Source organism: Ctenopharyngodon idella, chromosome 21 (genome assembly GCF_019924925.1).
Source record: "Ctenopharyngodon idella isolate HZGC_01 chromosome 21, HZGC01, whole genome shotgun sequence".
In the NCBI taxonomy this organism is placed as follows: Eukaryota; Metazoa; Chordata; class Actinopteri; order Cypriniformes; family Xenocyprididae; genus Ctenopharyngodon; species Ctenopharyngodon idella.
In genome coordinates, this window is record NC_067240.1 from 19,562,346 (window position 1) to 19,583,604 (window position 21,259).

The 21,259-nt window shown below is 38.8% G+C and overlaps 1 protein-coding gene across 1 annotated transcript; it reads left to right on the top strand.

The window, feature by feature from the left end:
* The first annotated feature begins 1,922 nt into the window (after positions 1-1,922).
* adra2db (adrenergic, alpha-2D-, receptor b) lies at positions 1,923-5,016 on the top strand. Its single transcript, XM_051876677.1, has one exon. It carries the CDS (start codon positions 2,392-2,394, stop codon positions 3,769-3,771), a length of 1,380 nt encoding a protein of 459 aa, XP_051732637.1. The 5' UTR covers positions 1,923-2,391; the 3' UTR covers positions 3,772-5,016.
* The last annotated feature ends 16,243 nt before the right edge of the window (positions 5,017-21,259 follow it).

The window sequence follows — 21,259 nt, forward strand, 5'->3', positions numbered from 1 at the left end:
AGAATTTCATCTTACTTTGATCCTCCTTGATTATGAGCTCCATAATCTCCTATATCATACTATATGAGCCATAAAAGCCTGATGTATCAAATATGTTATTTAACAAATACACATATGCAAACTTTTTTGTTTTACATTGTCAACATTTTCTGTTCCATTTAAAAAAAAAAAAAAAAAAATTCTGACTGTTATTTCTTACGGCATGTGTTTCAGGGTTAAGATACCTTATTGTAGCCAAATTCATAGGTAACATTTTATATATATATATGTATTTCACAGAGAAGGTCTACGCAGAATGCCTCATGATGAGTTCAGTAAAAATTTTGACCATAAACATGCTTAATGTTAATTTAATAGTAAACTTAGTATTTTAAGAGCCGTTTATTTTTATGCTTACTAGTATTGTACAGTTAAGCTTGCAGACATGTTAACGTCAAACTCTACTGAAAACAATTTTGAGTTGAGTGATATTTGTGTGGCTTTCCACATCAGAAAGCAGTAGGCAGTGGGGCGGTGCTCTTTAAGAAAGAGATTTGGTGTAATTTTTCATTTTTCAACATGCACATAAATGTTTTCTTTCTCTAATCAGTTTGAAAGTTGAGTCAAATTTTCAGTTTTCATTATTTACATTTTGCATTTATACAGTATACAGGAAGAAAACACACTACCGTCATCAGCTCCTCAATGCAATACAATAAAAAGCATTTTTTTTTCTCTCAAGCATCTGACCTGAAAACAAAGTTTGGCCCAAAACTCTGAGACTACATTGAAAATCTGGGATTCAAAAAGGAATTTAGAAATCGGGAAATACACAAAATGTCTTGAGATGTTGAAACATGTAGGGTGCCTGATGAAGACCTGTTGGTCGAAACGTTGCATTAAATAATCTATTGGAGCAGTTATTTTCAGTGTGCGGACTTCACATTTCTTTTTTCATGTTGAAACATGTAGAAATATTTAAGGCTTAAGTAAATGCAAATGTCTGTTGAACGCAACAGCCCTTCTTATTTTCATCCACGCACTTTATTCATTCAGCAATACTCTCATTTTGACACTATGCCAAAAGTCATTATGCCTCGGTGCTGACTGGATTTCAAAGCGTTCAACATTAAGGATCATTAAGGGTCATCATCTTTGTTGAATAACTGTGACTTATAGGTCAGCAATGTTAGCTAACTCAAGAATTCTGCTTTTACACCAAAAATGGTGTTATATATATAAAAACATTTTCATTTTAGTTTGATTAGTAATAGCAAAAGCACAGGGGTATTATTAGTTGGATACTGACATCTTAAATTCTAGCTAATTTGCCCAAGCAGTCAATGAAACTCTATACACTTTCGATCACTATACTCACTAGGAGAATTACAGGCCTAATAATTGCATGGCAAGTTAACAATCAGGTCTCTAAAAATAAATGGGGATATTTGTTGCAAAACTGTGGGGCAAAATGAAGCATCCAAATTACCCCAAAGCGCAGGCATGTGGCATAATATATGTATCAGTTCACACTGGGAATTACATTGGTGGGTAACTGACTTCAGCACAAGATTATGCATTGTAAAAAATGCTAATTATAACAGAAAATTAATGTGTGCTACAATAAAAACCTGTTAATTGGTTAACTGTAGGCTATGATAAAAAAAGAAAGAATATATTTTCAAAGACAGTGTGTAATTTTAATGTAAAATATTGCAAAAAGATTTATGAATTATCTTATTATTATTATTATTATTATTATTACAACATATTTGTTTAGATTTGATTTAAAATATTACTTCCCATTTTTTATATTTTATGCTGCATTTTATTAATGTAACTCAACATTGCCATCCTATAATGTTTGTAACATTTTTAATAAAGTTCTGACAACCACAGCTGCCAGTTCTCCACCATATAGCCTACTTTATTACATAAATAGCACTATATAATTATATATAATTATATTTAATTCATTATTGGGTAATGGAATAGAACTTTGATTAATATATATTCCATGTACATTCATGACTTATTAACGAAAGTTATTATAATGTGCTACTACCTATGGATTTTACAATGCTTGATTGCTAATTAATCACACGTCGCTTGTGTAGTTTGACGCCCCATGAAGAGAGAGAGAGAGAGAGAGAGAGAGAGAGAGAGAGAGAGAGAGAGAGAGAGAGAGAGAGAGAGAGAGACGGGCACAAACACTCCCATATTTGTTCGACGCGACACACTGGAGCGCACCGAAGACTCAACCCGCTTGTCTCCGCGCGCGCGCTTCTTTAGGTAACAAAACATGTCTTGGCTCCCTGTGGTTCTCCACTGCCCCATCAAAAAGGCAGTTGAAACAGACAAAATATATCCAAATCATCGGGGAGTTTTAAAAGTTAGCACATCATCTTTGGTATGATACGTTTGGCGTGGAGTGTTTGGCGGATTGCGCAGCGCTTCAGATTGGATTCTACAAGTTTGAAGTCGAAGCGCGCCTTGGATGAGAATACGCTTGGAAATGGGGGATCAGCACCAAGGGTCCACAGAATGGAATTAACTACCATCACCTTCACTTCGCCGAACTCATCTGCGGATACTAATGCCACGAGCGCGCCGAGACCCCCGCCGCATTCACAGTGCGCGGCGGTGCTCATCATTCTCGTGGTTACCGTGATCATCGTGGTGACCATTGTGGGGAACGTATTAGTCGTGGTGGCCGTTTTCACCAGCCGCGCGCTGCGTGCGCCACAAAACCTCTTTTTGGTCTCTTTGGCGTCTGCTGATATTTTGGTGGCCACTTTGGTCATTCCATTTTCCTTAGCCAATGAAGTGATGGGCTACTGGTACTTTGGAAGCACCTGGTGTGCCTTCTACCTGGCTCTGGACGTGCTCTTCTGCACGTCGTCTATTGTCCACCTCTGCGCCATAAGTTTGGACCGGTACTGGTCGGTCACCAAAGCGGTCAGCTACAATCTAAAGAGAACCCCGCGGAGAATAAAGTTAATGATCACGGTGGTGTGGGTCATCTCGGCGGTGATTTCCTTCCCGCCGCTTCTTATGACCAAACACAACGATCTGGAGTGTTTGCTGAACAACGAGACCTGGTACATTCTCTCCTCCTGCATGGTGTCGTTTTTTGCCCCTGGTCTCATCATGATTTTGGTGTACTGCAAGATCTACAGGGTGGCCAAACAGCGCGCGTCCACCGTGTTCGTGGCCAAGAACGGGATGGAGCGACAACCGTCGCAGTCCGAGACCTGCTTCGTGCGTAAAGGCAAATCTGAGATGGAGAGCCCCAGCAGCCACAGCTCAGGCAGTCGAGAGCGCAAAGGCGAGCTCGACGACATCGATCTGGAGGAGAGCAGCGTCTCCAACAGACAGAGGAACTCGCGCTTCGCCAAGAGCAGGAAGGTGGAGGGTGCACACGCGTGCCCAAAGCAAAATGGACGGCTGTCATGGGCATGTAGCCGCGCGTCGGAGCTCGAGCAGGAGCCGAAGGCGCGTCAGCTGTCTATGTCCAAGTCAAAACTGGCACAGATGCGAGAGAAGCGCTTTACCTTCGTTCTGGCAGTGGTCATGGGGGTGTTCGTGCTCTGCTGGTTTCCATTCTTCTTCACGTACAGCCTTCATGCAATATGTCGAGAAAGTTGCACGATACCGGATTCTCTGTTCAATCTCTTTTTCTGGATTGGTTACTGCAACAGCTCTGTGAACCCCATCATTTATACCATTTTCAACAGAGACTTTAGGAAAGCGTTCAAGAAGATAATGTGTCAGCATTCTACACGCACGTAAATGCACATGTATATGTGAATCAATGACATATAAGAGTCAGAGGGGCAATCTTTTGTAAATATAACACATATAATAGGGTAATAATATAATATAATATAATATAATATAATATAATATAATATATCGATATATTCTAATATAATATAACATAATATAACCCATCTGCCTTAAAATGTCTGACATTCTTACCTTGCACATTGAATATATGTAGTTTTTTTTTTTTTTTTAAGTTTTCAAACTAATATTTTATTATCATATCATGAATAGTGATTCATGAATATCAAGAAGTTTTCTTAGGCTGAACAAAACATGCCCTTTTTATAACAAGCATTTAAAAAAAACTTGACATGCAGTAATATGGCTTTATGGTATTCTTGTCACATGAAAACAAAATGGCTTTCTGCTTGTTAGTCACACCACGATGACTTTGATTTGGCGGACTTTCTTCTTCAATATTAATAATATTTTAAACCAAACTGCTTCACTGCTTGTTTTGTTGTGAAAGATAAAACTTTTCTTTTATCAAGAATTTAAGCCTTTTTTTTTTTACCTCCAGCCATTTACACTAAAAATACATTTTTATTTCTTTAATCCCCACAAATGTGACTTTTATTTCAGAAATTAAAAACATTTCATCATAAGGTGTATTTAAGTAACTATAAATTGAATTTTTGTTGTATTTTTGAATAATTTAATAGAGCCGGACACAAAAATGAGCATCATGTCATTGACCCATAGGCCTACATCACATATGTGTTGTGTGTGTTTGTTTGAGTTAGTCTGTGTGCTTTGTAAATAGTTTTAGCCTACAGGATTTTACAGCATTTTTCTTGCTCTTTGTGCACATATTTTGGAATGTAATGTATTCATATTTGAGATTTTAACTTAAAATATACAATATGTTTATTAAACACTGGCAGGTGACCTGGCCAAATGTGAAAACTCCTTTAAAGACCACACATAATGTGGCAGTCCACTTTAAATGTGTATTATTTATAGGAGTACATGTTCAAAATACTGCAAAACTGGATCGAAAAAGCTTAGATATGACACAGACACTTTCATGAAATTGTTTCAGTGTACAAAGACATTAATGTGAGACACTTTAATAAAGTTTTTGAACCAGTGTTTATGAAATGAACTTACAAAAACATTAAACTGTTAAAATCTCTGAATATTTAATTGCCAATTACCTGAAGGTATGTTGCAACTGTTTGTTCATTAGAAGCACATGTTTTTGTCTTGTGACGACACTGCAGACCTGAATCTTTACTGCTGTCCTCAGTCCGGATGGACTTCAAAGGCCTGCAAATTAAACCTGGTGGAGAATTTTTTTTTTCATCCAAAGGACATTTAATACATGCAATATTAATTCTTTCTTTCCCCCCAATCTGATTATGTAAAATTAACTAGATCAGTCAAAGGCTGCATATGATGACATGAATAACTGGGTTTTTAAAGTCTAAATTTGATTATCCTCATTTAAATGTAATTTATATGTTAATGCCACCCTAATTATATAATGAAATGTCCATAGCATTTACATCTCAGTTGAATCGAACAGTTAGACAGAGTGGCTTATTCATATCATCTTTAAAATCAAAGATTAGGCTACATGCCAGAGCTGAAAAGTCTGGGCCAAAGAAGAATGATTCATTTATTATGTTGTTTGTTTCTCCTTATTTGGCAAATAATCATATCCTTATTGTTCCAAATCTCAATAGTGTAGTGATGTCAACTCTCTATTGAGGGCTGGATCAAAGGACCACGAGACTCTGTGGCACAAAAGTCAGGTTATATTAGGGATATTTTCAGGTTTATTATCATAAAACTAAAATTAAAGGGTTAGTTCACCCAAAAATGAAAATTCTGTCATTATTTCTCACCCTCATGTCATTCCAAACCTGTAAGACCTTCGTTCATCTTCGGAACACAAATTAAGATATTTTTGATAAAATCCGATGGCTCAGTGAGGCCTCCATTCCCAGCAAGTTAATTTAGACTTTCAAATGATCAGAAAGGTACTAAAGACATATTTAAAACAGTTCATGTGACAGTGGTTCAATCTTATTGTTATTAAGCGACGAGAATACTTTTTGTGCGCCAAACAACAAAATAACGACTTTATTCAATAATATCTAATGAAGGGCGATTTCAAAACACTGCTTCATGAAGCTTCGGAGCTTTATGAATCTTTTGTTTCAAATCAGTGGTTCGGAGCATGTATCAAACGATCATAAACTGCCAAAGTCACATGATTTCAGTAAACGAGGCTTTGTTACGTCATAAGTGTTTCGAAATTTCAATGGTTCACGTTACTTTGGCAGTGCTCCAAACCACTGATTCGAAACAAAAGATTCGTAAAGCTTCGAAGCTTCATGAAGCAGTGTTTTGAAATCGCCCTTCACTAGATATTGTTGAATAAAGTCGTTATTTTGTTTTTTAGCACACAAAAAGTATTCTCATCACTTCATAACAAGAAGATTGAACCACTGTAGTCACATGAACCTGTTTTAAATATGTCTTTAGTACCTTTCTGGTCATTTGAAAGTCTAAATTAACTTGCTGGGAATGGAGGCCTCATTGAGCCATTGGATTTTATCAAATATCTTAATTTGTGTTCTGAAGATGAACGAAGGTCTTACAGGTGTGGAACGACATGAGGGTGAGTAATTAATGACAGAATTTTCATTTTTGGGTGAACTAACCCTTTAAGTCAAAACTATTGATCTTAAATGTGTTTGTAATAATTCATAATCAACAAAAAATAATAATCATTTGGTTAGTCTTCTTATCACAGTATGAGAGCAGGTTAAGGCTGATGTTAGAAACAATGGAAGTTAATAAAACCCCATGTTGGAGGATGTGTGAAAATTATGCAAACAACAAAAGAATTCTGTTGTGTTTTTGTTTAAGTTGTTTGATGCATACTGTGTGTGATTATGAACAATTGTTCAAGTTCAGGGGCCCCTGTTTACAGACTTGGCTCCAGTTCAGTTCATATGGATATATTATAGTAACATGGCAGAAGGGCATCTCACCGCTTCAGGCCCCTGGGAGTCTGGGGCCCCAGGGCATGTGCTCCACAGGCCCATTTCGTTCTTTTCTGGCATCAACTGAAACCAAGTGCCCTAATAAGAGCACTGACAGAACTGGTATAGCTAAGACAATCCCGCTCTCCTACTTGAAAGCTATTGAAAAACTTCCATCTCAGCAATCGTCTTCTGAGAACAAATACATTTTGTTCAGTGACCAGAGACACACTTCAAAGAGAATAAAACAGAATAGCAAAAAGCAGGAACAGATTCCCTCTGAGGAAAATCTTGCCCATCATATGCACCATGTTCCGCTTTTGACACACCTAACACAGAGGATGCAGCTGTTTCACAGCAAATAGTGTGATGTTGTGGTGGACACACTGTTTACAAGACTTTCAACTGCAATATGAGATGTTTTTGTCACTTTTGGATGGTTAAACCATCAAAAAATATGTATAAAATCTTGCTTCAGGCTAATGCTTAGAAACTGCATTTGGCAGAGATCCCCATCAGGACTCAAGCGAGAAGCTTAATAAATTTTTCAGAGAACTGTAATTGCAGTCGGTTGTCGTCCAGGCCGAATTACCCAGAGCTCATGGTGAAGTGACTAAAAGCAGGGAGGTGTCCACTTTGCATGCACATTGATGACTGTTAGGAAAATGAGAGAAAGGAATCACATGAGAGTCCTGCTTTCCCTGTGAGAGATGGAACGGGGTCAGATCGGGGGAAACCGGGGGTGGGCGGCAGCTCCAGCACACACTAAACTGATGAGGGGCAGCATTGTGTACTGTGGCGCAGAGGGAAACGATATGAAGATGAAGCGTTCAGGAATGTGTGCAACCTCAGAGCAAAACAACTCACATTGTTGCAATTAGGTTATGGAAGAAAAATTACACAGGACAGATGCTTTAACAGTTTCATCACATGACAACAAAGCATTTGACTTCATTGCATTATGTACGGTGGAGTCTAATGTCTGAGATCACATTAAAAAAAAATCTATTTAAAATCTTATTTAAGAAGGTTTCAGGATTCTGAAAATTTCTGGGTCACTAATCATAAGTAAACTATGAACTCCTTTGATCGAATAACTCACTGCCTTACTGATATTCAGACAACTCTTGCTTGTGCTTTTACACAATAGTTCAATAAAGAAGAAGGTGATATTGGGTAACTTACATTTTAGATACAATATTGCCAATAACTTTCACATTGACAGCGAAAATAGTTCCAAATGGAGTAAAAAAGAATCAACTATTCGTCATCTCAGAGCAAAAATTACAATGGCATTTTCTGGCTGAATCAGTGTGTTTGAATGAATCTGTTGAGTGAATGATTCACTGACTTACTCAAAAAGACATTAAGACAGTCCCTGTGTCCAAAATATACCAAAATTCCAAAAATTTCCAGCAGTGCCATAAAAGAACTATTTTTTCTTTGTGTGAAAAAAAAAAATCAAATTTTTTGTGAATTCCAGTGAAGCGACACAACTGACACTGTAGGTCACGTGACAATGACGTGACAAATGTAGTATGTCTGGTACTACATACTTTGCAAAAAAAACATTACCAAGTAAAAAAAAAAATAAAATGCACATTAATAATATTTTTGAGCATACTCTACAATATGGAGCTAAAACAGTGAGAAAAAAAAAAAAAAAAAAACATTTGACATTACTTCAGTTTGTAAGGCAGCAATTAAACAAGCTTTTAAAGTGGGTTGACATTGTGTACATTGTGAAGGTATATATCGGAAGAAAATAGGTGTGAAACAGCTGTTAGATAAACATATTCCCGATGAACTTTCATTCATGTTGAGAAGACAATCTGAGGAGATACTTAAAGCTAAATTGGCAGTTTTCCTCAAGTTTCTCTGTAGGGAAATCACCAGTGCCAATGGCTTTGGTGTTTGAATTTCTCAGGGGTGAAATCAAGAAAATACTTTATGTAGTTGAATATTCATTCAGAGTATGATTGTCTTTGTAGAAACCCTGTGCTCGCCCATCACAGGTGTCAGCTGTTTGAGAGAGAGAGAGGTAAACACCAATAGCTTTGAGAGCTACTTAAGACATCATAAAAAGGCCCACAGAAATTTCTCATCAGCTTTTTGCCACAAAAAAAATAACAAGAGTGTTGTGCTGCAGTTTAATTCACTCAAATCTCATAGATTTTTTTTATTAATACTCATAACTCTTGAAAATACAGTTACTTAACAAAATGATCTCGAAACCCTAAGCCAGAGAATACAGCAGCCATAGTTTCAAATATTTTCCACCAGCTTATATTTCATATTCTGCTTCATGGTAATAAGGTATTCTGAGTAGCTAGAGAAGCTTCTAAAGTCTCTGAGCTCTTCTCAGCCTCAGATTCATCAATGGAGAATGAGTTAGGTGAAAAAAATATCATCTGCTGGAGATAACCTATGCATAGAAGCACCTGAAACCTTATTAAAAGAAAGAGTTTCTTTTCTTAGCCCTCTTGTTTCATTCTTTAAAATACTCAGGCATCAGAAAAATCTTGTCCTTTAAGATTTCAGAGGATGTGTCAGGATGAGACTGGAGTATCTCTAATATCCTCAAGCTTTGAAACACAGATGTAAGGAATGAATGCGACAACTGCCGCGTGATGCAAGATGGCGTAATGTATGCACAGGAAGTGACTGGCTTAATAGCACTGCTTGACAACATATCATGCTTACTAGTCTTAATTTTAGAACATTTAAGTTCATTTCCTCTTTTAAAGCTTTGAAAAAGAGCCTCTGGGGTGTTTTTGTGAAGGAATCAAACAAATAACAAATCAGACATCAAAATAACCAAGATGACCAAAAATAACCAAGCTCTTAAAGGGATAGTTCACCCAAAAATGAAAATTCTGTCATTAATTACTCACCCTCGTGCCGTTTTACACCCGTAAGACCTTCGTTGATCTTCGGAACGCAAATTAAGATATTTTTCTTTAAATCTGATGGCTCCATGAGGCCTACATATGGAGCAATGACATTTCCTCTCTCAAGATCCATAAAGGTACTAAAAACATATTTAAATCAGTTCATGTGAGTACAGTGGTTCAATATTAATATTATAAAGCGACGAGAATATTTTTGGTGCGCCAAAAAACAAAACAAAATAACAACTTATTTAATGATGGTCGATTTCAAAACACTGCTTCAGGAAGCTTCGGAGCATAATGAATCAACGTATCGAATCATGATTCGGATCGCGTGTCAAACCGCCAAACTGTTGAAATCACGTGACTTTGGGCTCCGAACTGCGGATTCGACACGCTGATTCATTATGCTCCGAAGCTTCCTGAAGCAGTATTTTGAAATCTTCCATCACTAAATAATTCGTTAGTTTGTTTTTTTTGGCGCACCAAAAATATTCTCGTCGCTTTATAATATTAATATTGAACCACTGTACTCACATGAACTGATTTAAATATGTTTTTAGTACTTTTATGGATCTTGAGAGAGGAAATGTCATTGCTCCCTATGTAGGCCTCACAGAGCCATCAGATTTAAACAAAAATATCTCAATTTGTGTTCCGAAGATTAACGAAGGTCTTATGGGTCTGGAACGACATGAGGGTGAGTAATAAATGACAGAATTTTCATTTTGGGGTGAAGTAACCCTTTAAGAAAATTTCTGAACCGATAAAATTAAATTCATGCTTACAGTAATACTTGCAAGGAAAATAACACATACAACATTACGAACACAATGAGAACTGACAAAGGAATAAACAAAATAGGGAGTATTTATACACAGAACTAAACTAAATACAGGTGGGAATAATTAGTAAGCAAGGTAAGAAGGAGAACTATAGAAACAGGAACAGTAACTATAGAAACAGGAGGGAAACTGCAAGGAAACACAGGAACATGAACAAAACATAATGGAACATAACATAATCCTGACATTAGTCCCCCTCTTACCACAAGGTGCATCCTTGTACCGTAACAGACAGTACAACAATGGAGGGAGGGAGGGAGGAATGGGGCTTTGGAGAAGGTTGTGGAACAGATGAAGGGCAGGAAACTGGAAGAGCTTGCTGTGGGGAACCGAAGGGACGAGGGAGCCCAGTGAAGCCTGAGTGATGGCGGACCACAGTGGAGCTGAGGGAGCATCGAGCCGAGGCAGAGCCAAAGGGCTACCAGGCCGACATGGTGTAATTGGCCTGGAGGCCCAAGGTGAAGCCAGGGGATCTGCTTCACAGTATTGTACTGGTGGTGATGGGGTCCGAGGTGGCGGATTTAGGGGGCATCTTGCTGGGCGCGGCACGGGGTGCCCTCGCAAGAAAAAAACAAAAACAAATGTGAGACCAGGTTTTTACCGCTCATTTGCACATCAATGATATCATGTCACCATATGGGTCAATTAACCTGGTTGGGAGGGACTCGGAGTGTGCGCCCAGAGAGGAACTCTCACTCAAAAGTATACGAGAAGAAGGGATGAGGTGATGTCTGTAGGGAGAGTGGGAGGGGAGTGGGAGAAGTTCTAAATCAACACTAAATTATGGTAAGAAAAAAGGTCTAAGCCACTGGAGGCCATAAAAATAAATAAAAAGGAAGAGAAGAAACATGCAAAAGATAAAGGCATGTATGCAGCCATTACTCATATCATAATAATATAAGGCAAATAATAAAATAGGCTAATATAGGGACTTTCACTTATGTTATGCTTGCTGGCTATGCTATTACACAAAGGGCAACAATATTCATTTTTCTGTCCAAATAGCTTACATAACCAGACAGTAAAATGTGATTTTGTAACATAATGTAACTTTTTTTTTTTAAACAAATGTAATATCGCTCACTTTAATAGTTTTACTGTAAGTTGTGCAGTTTTGGGGGATTTATGGTGTTTTATTATTTATTTGCCTCAATTTGTACATTTATTTAAAACAGCAAAATTTTTATGTTAAATCCATTTTTTAAAAAAAGATCTACATTTCTCAATTTCATTCATGGTAATAGACATGAAAAATGTGCCTTAGTTTAGTGGACGATTGCTGCCATCTACTGGAAAGCAAACACTTTTAAAATTAAAATAACATTAATTTTTAACTATAGTCATGGCTACAGATGATTAATCAATGGTTCACACTATAAAATCATTATTACTCTAAATATAAATAAATTACTCTATATCAAAGTTTAGAATTTTTTGTACTAAAGTATAATTGTTTTTTTTTTGTTTTGTTTTTTTTTTACAAGCTACAACAAGCTATAACCGCCACTGCAAGTTGGAGCCAACAAGCTGGAGGGAGTCAGCAGCGCAGGCTGAGCCAAAGAACTGCGAGGCATCGGTGAGCAGGTGAGTTTTGGGAGTTTGACGGAACCAGCGGTGATGATAGTGACAATGGTGTGGGCAGAACATTGGGTGGGACCAGGTCATCCAAGACATAGTGTGTGTTGGGGTGGGAAGGGACATGCTCAGGGGTGAGGGCACGGGTGGGAGTTGGCTCCGTGGTGAAAATGCTCTTCTACTGATGCATTGGTGGACTGTCTCACCGGTGCTAACTCCTTGATGGACCTAGCAATCGGCTCCAGTCTCGGGAGAGATGTGGCGACCGGCTCTGTCTCCACGAGACTTTGGCTGGCTCTATTTATGGTGATGAGGGGGCTCAGGCTCGTGGTCCGCAGCGGGTACTGGCTCAGGCTCTGGTTTCGTGGCAGGCATGGGTGTCATCTCTGGGCCCATTGCGGGAGATCTCTCTGCTTTACTGTGACACTCCAGACTGGGTCAATGTGTCCTTTCTAGAGTGGGCAGAGAGATGGCTGCTGGAGGTGTTGATAGTCTTGGGGAGTTGTAGTTAATGGTGTCGTCACCCTCAACGACTTTTGCAGTGAGGAGGATCCACACACCTACAAGACATTATCAATGAACTCAATGAAAGGACAATGATCCTTCCCCAACAGCAGCATCTGAACAAGTATATTCTCTATTCAACTCCAAAAAAGCTGTTTCCAATTTTCATCGTCCCAGTGGGCCTTGTTTTAATGCTCCAGAAACTCCTCCACGCACTCCTCCAGCGACCAGCTGTCCTTTGCTCTTTATCCATCTCTCGTGGCACAAAAATTGCCTGGAAATGATGGCTGTTTTTCTGACTCTGAGAAATTTCCTTCCAGACCTCAGGGGCCATCGTGTGCTTGTCTGGACAGACAACCAATGGTGGTTGCCTACATAAATCCTCAGGGTGGTCTGCGGTCATGCCCAGTTTCAAACTGGCACACCAGATCCACCTGTGGACCTTGGGCAAGCTGCTCTCACTAAGAGCACTGTACATCCTTGGGTACCTGAATCAGGGAGCAGACATCCTGTTGAGGCAGGGGCTGAGATGATTTGGAGGCAGTTTGGTCATGCGGAAGTGGACCCATTTACATTTCAAGAAACGACCCACCGTCTGCTCTGGTTCTCCCTCACGCTTCCAGCCCCACTAGCATTGGATGCCATGGTGCAGGCGTGGCCAAGAATCTGATCAGTTGTTTGTGTGCTTCGGGTCACCTAGGCGAGAGTCCCCAGCAACCAAGTAAAGGATGAGCAAGTGGATAGTTCATTGATCACACATATGCTTCAAGACGTAATTACACAGAGGCATTCCCATAGCAACCAAGTAAAGAATGAGCAAGTGGATAGTTCACTGATCACACACGTGCTTCCAACTTCAGACGCAGTGTCTCGTTCCCTTTTAATAATAATTCTCCTGCGTTGTGCCATTTGTGCAACCAAACAAGACAACAAGGAGAACCTAATTATAGAAACAGGAACTAAACTGCAAGGAAACACAGGAACATGAACAAAAACATAATAAAACACAACATAGCCCTGATAAAACCATACATGCAACAAAACTAAATTAACAGCATGTTCCCTTTCAATATGGTTCACTTCACATTGTGTCAGTTACTGATGCTTATGGGGAAAACTCAGTTTTTCTCCAAATACTGAAGCCTGGTTGGTTCACATCTGTGCACCTGCACAGACAAATGGTATTTAAGCCTGCCGAAACAGCCAGGACTGACTGCCTATTTAAGTTGCGCTAATTGCCATTTCATCAGAATTTTTCTCCTTCAAGTCCGAAGATCATCTCCTCACTGACTCTGAAGAAGAAGAAAATAGATAGACACTTCAGTCTCAGACATCGACGCACACATCTTCTGGGCTGAGCAAAAGGGCACTGTGGAGAAAGTTCTCACAGCCCACAGAGAAGTGTCTGAACCGTGCCCTGATAAGATGGCCATTCAGAATGTTAACTTTGAAACAAATTCTCAAATTCGCCCAGGGGACTGGTTTTTATCAGTGGATCTGAAGGACGCTTACTTTCATATCCAGATAGTCCATCATCACTGACCGTTCTTGAGATTCGTGTTCAAAAAGGGGTGGCTTACCAACCTACAGTCCTACCTTTGGACTGTCCCTAGCTCCACACATTTTTATGAAATGTGTGGTTGCGGCTCCTTCCCCCTGAGACAGATGGGAGTACGCATCCTGAACTGACTCAATGATTGATTGCTTTTAGCCCAATCGAAGAAGAAACTATACAAGCACAATTCTTTGCTCCTCCACAGCAACTGAATCTCGTTCCTCTGGACAGTCTTCAGCTCGACCCAAATGCAGGCCTGGATTTTGCCAGAGTGCTCTCTGAAAATTCAGAGGTTAGCGAACTAATAATGCCTAACAAATAAATGTTAGGTTATGCCTAACAATAAATATTCAATTAACGTTTGTCTACCAAAGCATTTTTAGCCAGCTGAAGAAATGCCTGGTGCTCTTCTGAAAATGGCCAGCTGGTGGCGCTTTGGAGGTGCAGCATTTTTCCATCTGAGACGCTTTTGTTGCTATGATTTGGAATATCCATGGCAGTAATGTGGCATGTTACTAGCATCTTATTTTGAAGAATATTTCTGAATATAAAAAAGCAGTAACCAGCAAACTTCTCCATTGTTGTTCAAGTAGGATGGTTGGTTGTGTAGTATTTGTCCCGCCCTTCCTCCACTATGATTGGATGGCTAGGTAAATTGTGACAATGACGAGCGTTGCGTTTCACCCAAAGTTGAACAGTTTTCAACTCTCAGCTATAAAAAAACAAAACAAAAAAAAAACAGGGCAAACGAACAAGTGAAATATTATGCTACATACTGCATCAAAATGCAGTGTCATCAGTTTGCCTAAAAGAATGCAGAATGTTCGAATGTTTTACGCACCATTTGCTTGTGGTAGGGAGCGGGTGTAAATTTTTTTCGTATCAACTGTGTAACGACTGAGACAAATCAGACACAATTATTTGTTATATTTAACAAATAATCTTTAAAACTCACTCTGGGGTCTGCGGACCCATCCCCTGAAGAACCAACTTGGGCAAGGGCCTCAGTAACCATGGATACCAACTGATAAGGTGGTTTATTGCCCTCCCAGCCATGTGGAAAAGCAAAGGGCATAGGAAAAACTCATAGCCCTTAAAGAAGACTTTCCTGCATTAATTTATAGATGAACTGATCTATAAATGAACATGCATCCCAGGACATTGTGTGTATGATTATGCCTGTCTTGTATAGTGTCTTTTGTATGGTATTTCTGTTTTATGCATATTTTATGATAAGAGCCAATGTTAACGTAAACTCACCTATACCAAGTTTAGTGTCTATGATTTGTATTTTGAAAATTTAAACGCTTGTGTATATGATATGTCGATACCTGTGCAACATATCAGTATTAGTTTCTTCTCCATCTGTGACCAATCCAGTTACATATGCAAATGATCTGCTCAAGACAAAGGATCGTCAACTTTCCTTTCGAAAGCTTGAGTATGATTGGCCCACTGACCCCTAGGAGGAGAGGCCAGCAGCAGAGGCTAAAAGCCCCTGCACAGTTCTGCCCTCTCTCTCTTGCTTCTTCGACGGACTTAAGATATCTCCTCCTGGGTGGCCTCTCAGGCCAAGACCTGTAGGCCTAAACCTGCACTCCAGCCATGTTCTTACCTAGGAGAGAGAGAGAGGACTCTTTCTCCACTAAGAGTCAAACTAACCACGCAAGTTTGTCATTGGTTCTTCATTCAACGCAGGAGAAATCGATTCACGGAATCACCAAGAACCTTTTCAGGACAAAAGACTGCTCCCACTGCAAAGGCATGCAAGTATCGAACATTTTCACTAAACAGGGGTAGAATCCTCTAAACGAGGTGTTTTGAAATAATATGTTGGTGATTCTTTCCTGGTTAATGACTTTTCCATAGCTTCATTTCCTGTTCCCACTTCTGGTTTCACTCTATCACTTTTAATTTTACCTATGTACGTGTGATTTGTGTGTATGTATGTGTTTGTTAGTTTAGTTATGTGTTCGTGATTTAGTTAATAAAACTTGTGCACAATACATATTTGGTTATGATTCCCTGCCTGCAAATAACTGTCACTTAAATGATTGATCTTGTTATACGCTCTAAGCGCTGTAAATGCTAAGAAAGAATTATTTTTCTGTGGCCATGAAAAATACCCTTCCCTTAGAGTGAATTAATAATCAATACTGAGTGTTCACAGGATGAACTGATTGATTGATTGATTGTAATGTTAATGTAGCTACATGAAGTAATTTGATTAACTGATTCAAATATTCATAATTAATTATAACCGGTTATGAATAAATATTAATATTTCCCCTTTGAGCTAACTCGCTACAACTAACATTTTTAAACTATACAAAACATTTTCATGAATATGAAAATTTATGCCTGCCTCTCTAACCATTAGGCCACAACTGCCCAAAAATAAGTGAACCTGGTAATGTTGTTTGTGGAGTTGATAAATCAGAAAACTTTTTTATGCATTTTAGCAGTTCATTTACATGACAACGGCGTTTTGGGGGTTTGTTGTCATCTGTACAAAGACAAATTTTTTCCTTTTTTTTTTTTTTTTTACATTGTTGTCATGTAAACGTACACTTAATGTCTTTAATCTTCACTTGATTTCATCTTAAGGCAGGAACACACCAGTTTTTGTTCGTCGGCCGACCAAGTTTTCTCAGTGTGTTCCGCACCGTCAGCTAAAGTTGGTCCTCGTCGGCTTTTTTTTTTGGCCAATTCGACATGTTGAATCGGCGTCAGAGCTCGTCGGTCCGTCGGGCCATCTGATCATTCTGATTGGCTGTTCAGCTACTGCCACCTGCTGGTATGGAAAGGCATTTCATCTTACGCAGGCCCAGAACGGACGTGCTACTTGGCTGTCGGCTGTCGGCTGTCGAGCGTTGGTTTGGTGTGTCAGGCCAACTTTGGACACAGACGCTGCCGACGTGAGCCAACCCCACATGTCTGCTTTCGTCTCCACTAGTTCGTCGGTGTCGGCTTGGTGTGTTCCTGCCTTTAGGCAGTGGCTGGAAGTCAGTTGTAGTTCTTGTGTTTCTCTAGTTCATCTTTCCTTCATTGATTCTGCTTGTTAACAGCAGGTATCATCACTAATGATCAATCATCACTTAATGAATGACTTAATTATTTAATTAGCTGCAACACTGCTTTAGTGTTAGTTTTTAACACTCTGAAATGGACCCCAGGAGACAGTGAGCAGTGTTCTTTGAATACAGGGGATTTTGCTGAGTATACAGCAAATATGCCTTGTATAATTCATAAAAGCATTCTATGTCAACCTTTATGTAAAATACAGCTAAAAAAACTTCTTTGTACTTTATGGATAATAAGAAAAAATAGAAGAAATATTGTATTTTTCCATGGAGATTTCCATTCTTTCGTGCCTTTCTGAATAAAGTATTTGGCTTCAGGCACAACTTTAGCATTGCTATTTTTCCCTCCTGTGCACAATCCTATAAAATCAGACTAAAAAAAAATATTTTTTTTGGGTTGCAACTTACCAGCTGAGCTGAGTACCACTGTTTTATACCCTAAAAGTAAAAAAATCACAGAAGCATTAAAAAACATCACTAAATCTGGAAGTAATCCCTGCTGGTCATCATTCAAATCATATTTTTTGGGGCACAGCTGGCACATAGAGGAAATCACAACAGCCCAGTGGGATACAACAAAAAAGGCAAAAAGGGAGATCAAAAACAAAATGAATGCCACACACTCTCAAATGCAAGAAGAGAGAATCAGCAAATGACACAGACAGACAGACAGAGAAACAAATAGAGACGGTCAGGTCCTGATGCAAAAGTTAGTCCAAATAGCGTATTTTGACCAAATTCTAAAGCATCATCGCATTTATCCTTTGTGGAGAAGGCAATCCCAGAATGCATTTAGGGAAATTAAACTAAATTATACTTATAATTGTTTCAGTACTGATGTACTGATAAAATGTTTAAAAATTAAAATAATTTTAATCCTGTTTCACCCCAAATCTGTGTGCTATGTATATTTATGATAATCAGAGTATTACGATGTTCTATTGCCACTATCAAAATCAATTGCGAGTCAAACACCTGAAGAATGTCACAGGTTTCCATGTGTTTGGTGTCTAAGGACTCATTATTATGTAGTGTTTCATGTCTTTGTTTCCTGTATTGGTTTTGTAGTCACTTTGTAGTCCTATTGTTTCACTGGTTCCCATTGATTGAATCCCTAGGTGTGTCTTGTTACCTTGTTATCTTGCCTGTGTATAAATAGACCCATGTTTCAGTCATTGTTTGTCAGTCATTGTTGTGTTGTTTTTCCCAGAATGGGTTACCTTTTTGTTATATATATATATATATATATATATATATATATGTTATATGTTATATGTACAGTTGCAAATACAGCCAAGCCTCTATTTTTCCCTGTTATGATAGAACAACTGACCATACAATGGAACTAGCAGTAGGAACAAATGGATCGATCCCTCAAGGACCATGCAAGCGACTTTTTAAATATGGTGTGGGCTCTGTCAGCACAGAGCCCACACCTGCCACGGACCTCGCACAAAATCCCACAGAGCCAGAGCCTGCCATCATGTCCATCACAAGGCCAGAGCCTACAGCCAGATCCATCCCAGAGTCAACGCCAGCTACTCAGCCCCTTCCAGAGCCAGAGAAGTCTTGTATCTTTGACTTGTGGCCAATGGATTATTTTCCTTTCTCTCTCTGCTGGTACCGTCTAGCCCCTCGACTCAGCTCTCTTCGCTGGTGACATCCAGTCCGTTGTCTCTGTCTTCTCCGCAGGTGCCGCACAGCTCCTCGGCTTTGCCCTCACTGCAGAATCCATCCTCAGGCTTCACCACCAGGTCAGCCTTGTGACACGAATCCTTTGGCTGTATCTCAGGGCCTCAGAGCCCATGAGCTCCATCTTCATCCATTGTCGCATTGGTCTGCTTCAACCCGAAGATCATCTGCTCCGCCTGCTGGTCTCTGGCTTTGTCTGCACCACTATGGTGGTCTCTGGCTTGTCTGTTCATAAATAGCCCTGTGTTTCAGTCAGTGTTTATCAGTAAAGCTGCCGTGTTTGCCTTGTTCTTCCCTTGAATGGATTACTGATGGAGAAATTAAGCTTTTCACAATTTTGACTCATTTGAGCCAATTGCTTCGCAAAATGATTCACTGTTTCAAAAACGCCACACGCTGTTGACTCCTGCTGGTTCGAACAGTGTAAATGCAGTGAAAACTCAGCCCAAACATGCATAAAAAAAACACCAAACCAATTGTAAATGTTTTATTGAAGATGAAATTTAATTAATTAAATATAATTAAATACAATTAACAAATCATCTAACACTATTAAAGGGTTAGTTCACCCAAAAATTAAAATTCTGTCATTAATTACTCACCCTCGTGCCGTTTTACACCCGTAAGACCTTCGTTGATCTTCAGAACACAAATTAAGATATTTTTGTTTAAATCCGATGGCTCCGTGTGGCCTACGTAGGGAGCAATGACATTTCCTCTCTCAAGATCCATAAAAGTACTAAAAACATATTTAAATCAATTCATGTGAGTACAGTGGTTCAATATTAATATTATAAAGCGACGAGAATATTTATGCTCCAAAGCTTCCTGAAGCAGTGTTTTGAAATCGGCCATCACTAAATAATTCGTTATTTTGTTTTTTTGGCGCACCAAAAATATTCTTGTCGCTTTATAATATTAATATTGAACCACTGTACTCATATGAACTGATTTAAATATGTTTTTACCTTTATGGATCTTGAGAGAGGAAATGTCATTGCCTATGTAGGCCTCACGGAGACAACGGATTTAAACAAAAATATCTCAATTTGCGTTCCGAAGATTAACAAAGGTCTTACGGGTGTGGAACGGCATGAGGGTGAGTAATAAATGAGAGAATTTTCATTTTTGGGTGAACTAACCCTTTAAATATAAAGTGTCTTTATAATATGTTATTTTATTAAATTGCAGGGCTTGTGTGTTTGTTTCATGGAGAGCTTGGTTAATCAGACCAATAAAAGACTTTTTGTATTATACATATGTGTCATCAAATGTCTCCAAATGTATAATTAAAATTCTAACTTTAAATAATTATAACAGGTGAAAAATAGGACACAGGTTCATGGGTTCACAGATTGCCCCAAGCGGCAAACCATTGAAATGATAAAACCGTTATGATGCAACAAAGCCTCATTTACTGAAATCATGTGACTTTGGCAGTTTGATATGCACTCAGAATCACTGGTGTGAAACAAATTATTTGCGAAGATTTTGATGCTTCACAAAGCATGTTTCAAAAGCGCCCATGAATGGATTTGCTTTTTGCTTTTTTAATAAATTCTGTTGCAAATAGATCCAAGCCTCTGCTCTTTTCTGCTATGACTGTGACAGAACACTTAATTTGTAAGATGCTTTTTTGCTGTTATGTGTTTCAAATCATTGACTTATGAGGTTTTATTTCAATTAGGATGCTGCCATAAAAGATGTATAGGCAGTAGGCAGTGAGGCAGCTGAATACATTTTGGAAAAGAATGAGAGAGAGATATGCGAGACAAAAGCAAAGAGAAGAGAGAGAGAGAAAAGACTTACAGCTGAACTTTCCCTCAAGTCTTCATTATGTGTATTGAAAGCGGAAAACCCAGCACTGCCTCTAAGCATCTGAAAGTCTCATCAACAACATAAATAATAGATTTGGCTTGCAGGACAACACATCTCCAATGAAACCTCAAACTGCTCATGATGAATAGACCTATATGCACACCTGTGTTCAAATGAACAGAGGAAAAACAACTTAGATGACAATGCTTCTTAAAAAGCCTTTGATGTAAGAGCGGCTTCTGAACGTAACCTCTGCTCCCTTAGAGCCTCTGTAAAATAGATACAGAATTAGTTAACCTCAATGGAAACATGACTGGCCATCCATCCAGGTTGCTTCCCTGCCTATGGCCCAAGATGCCAGGATAGGCTCCAGCATTCCCCTTCCAACCCTAACAAGATAGGACAAACAGTTTATATACACTACTAGTCAAAAGTTTGGAATAATTACAATATTTTAATATTTTTGAAAGATGTCTCTTATACTCACCAAGGC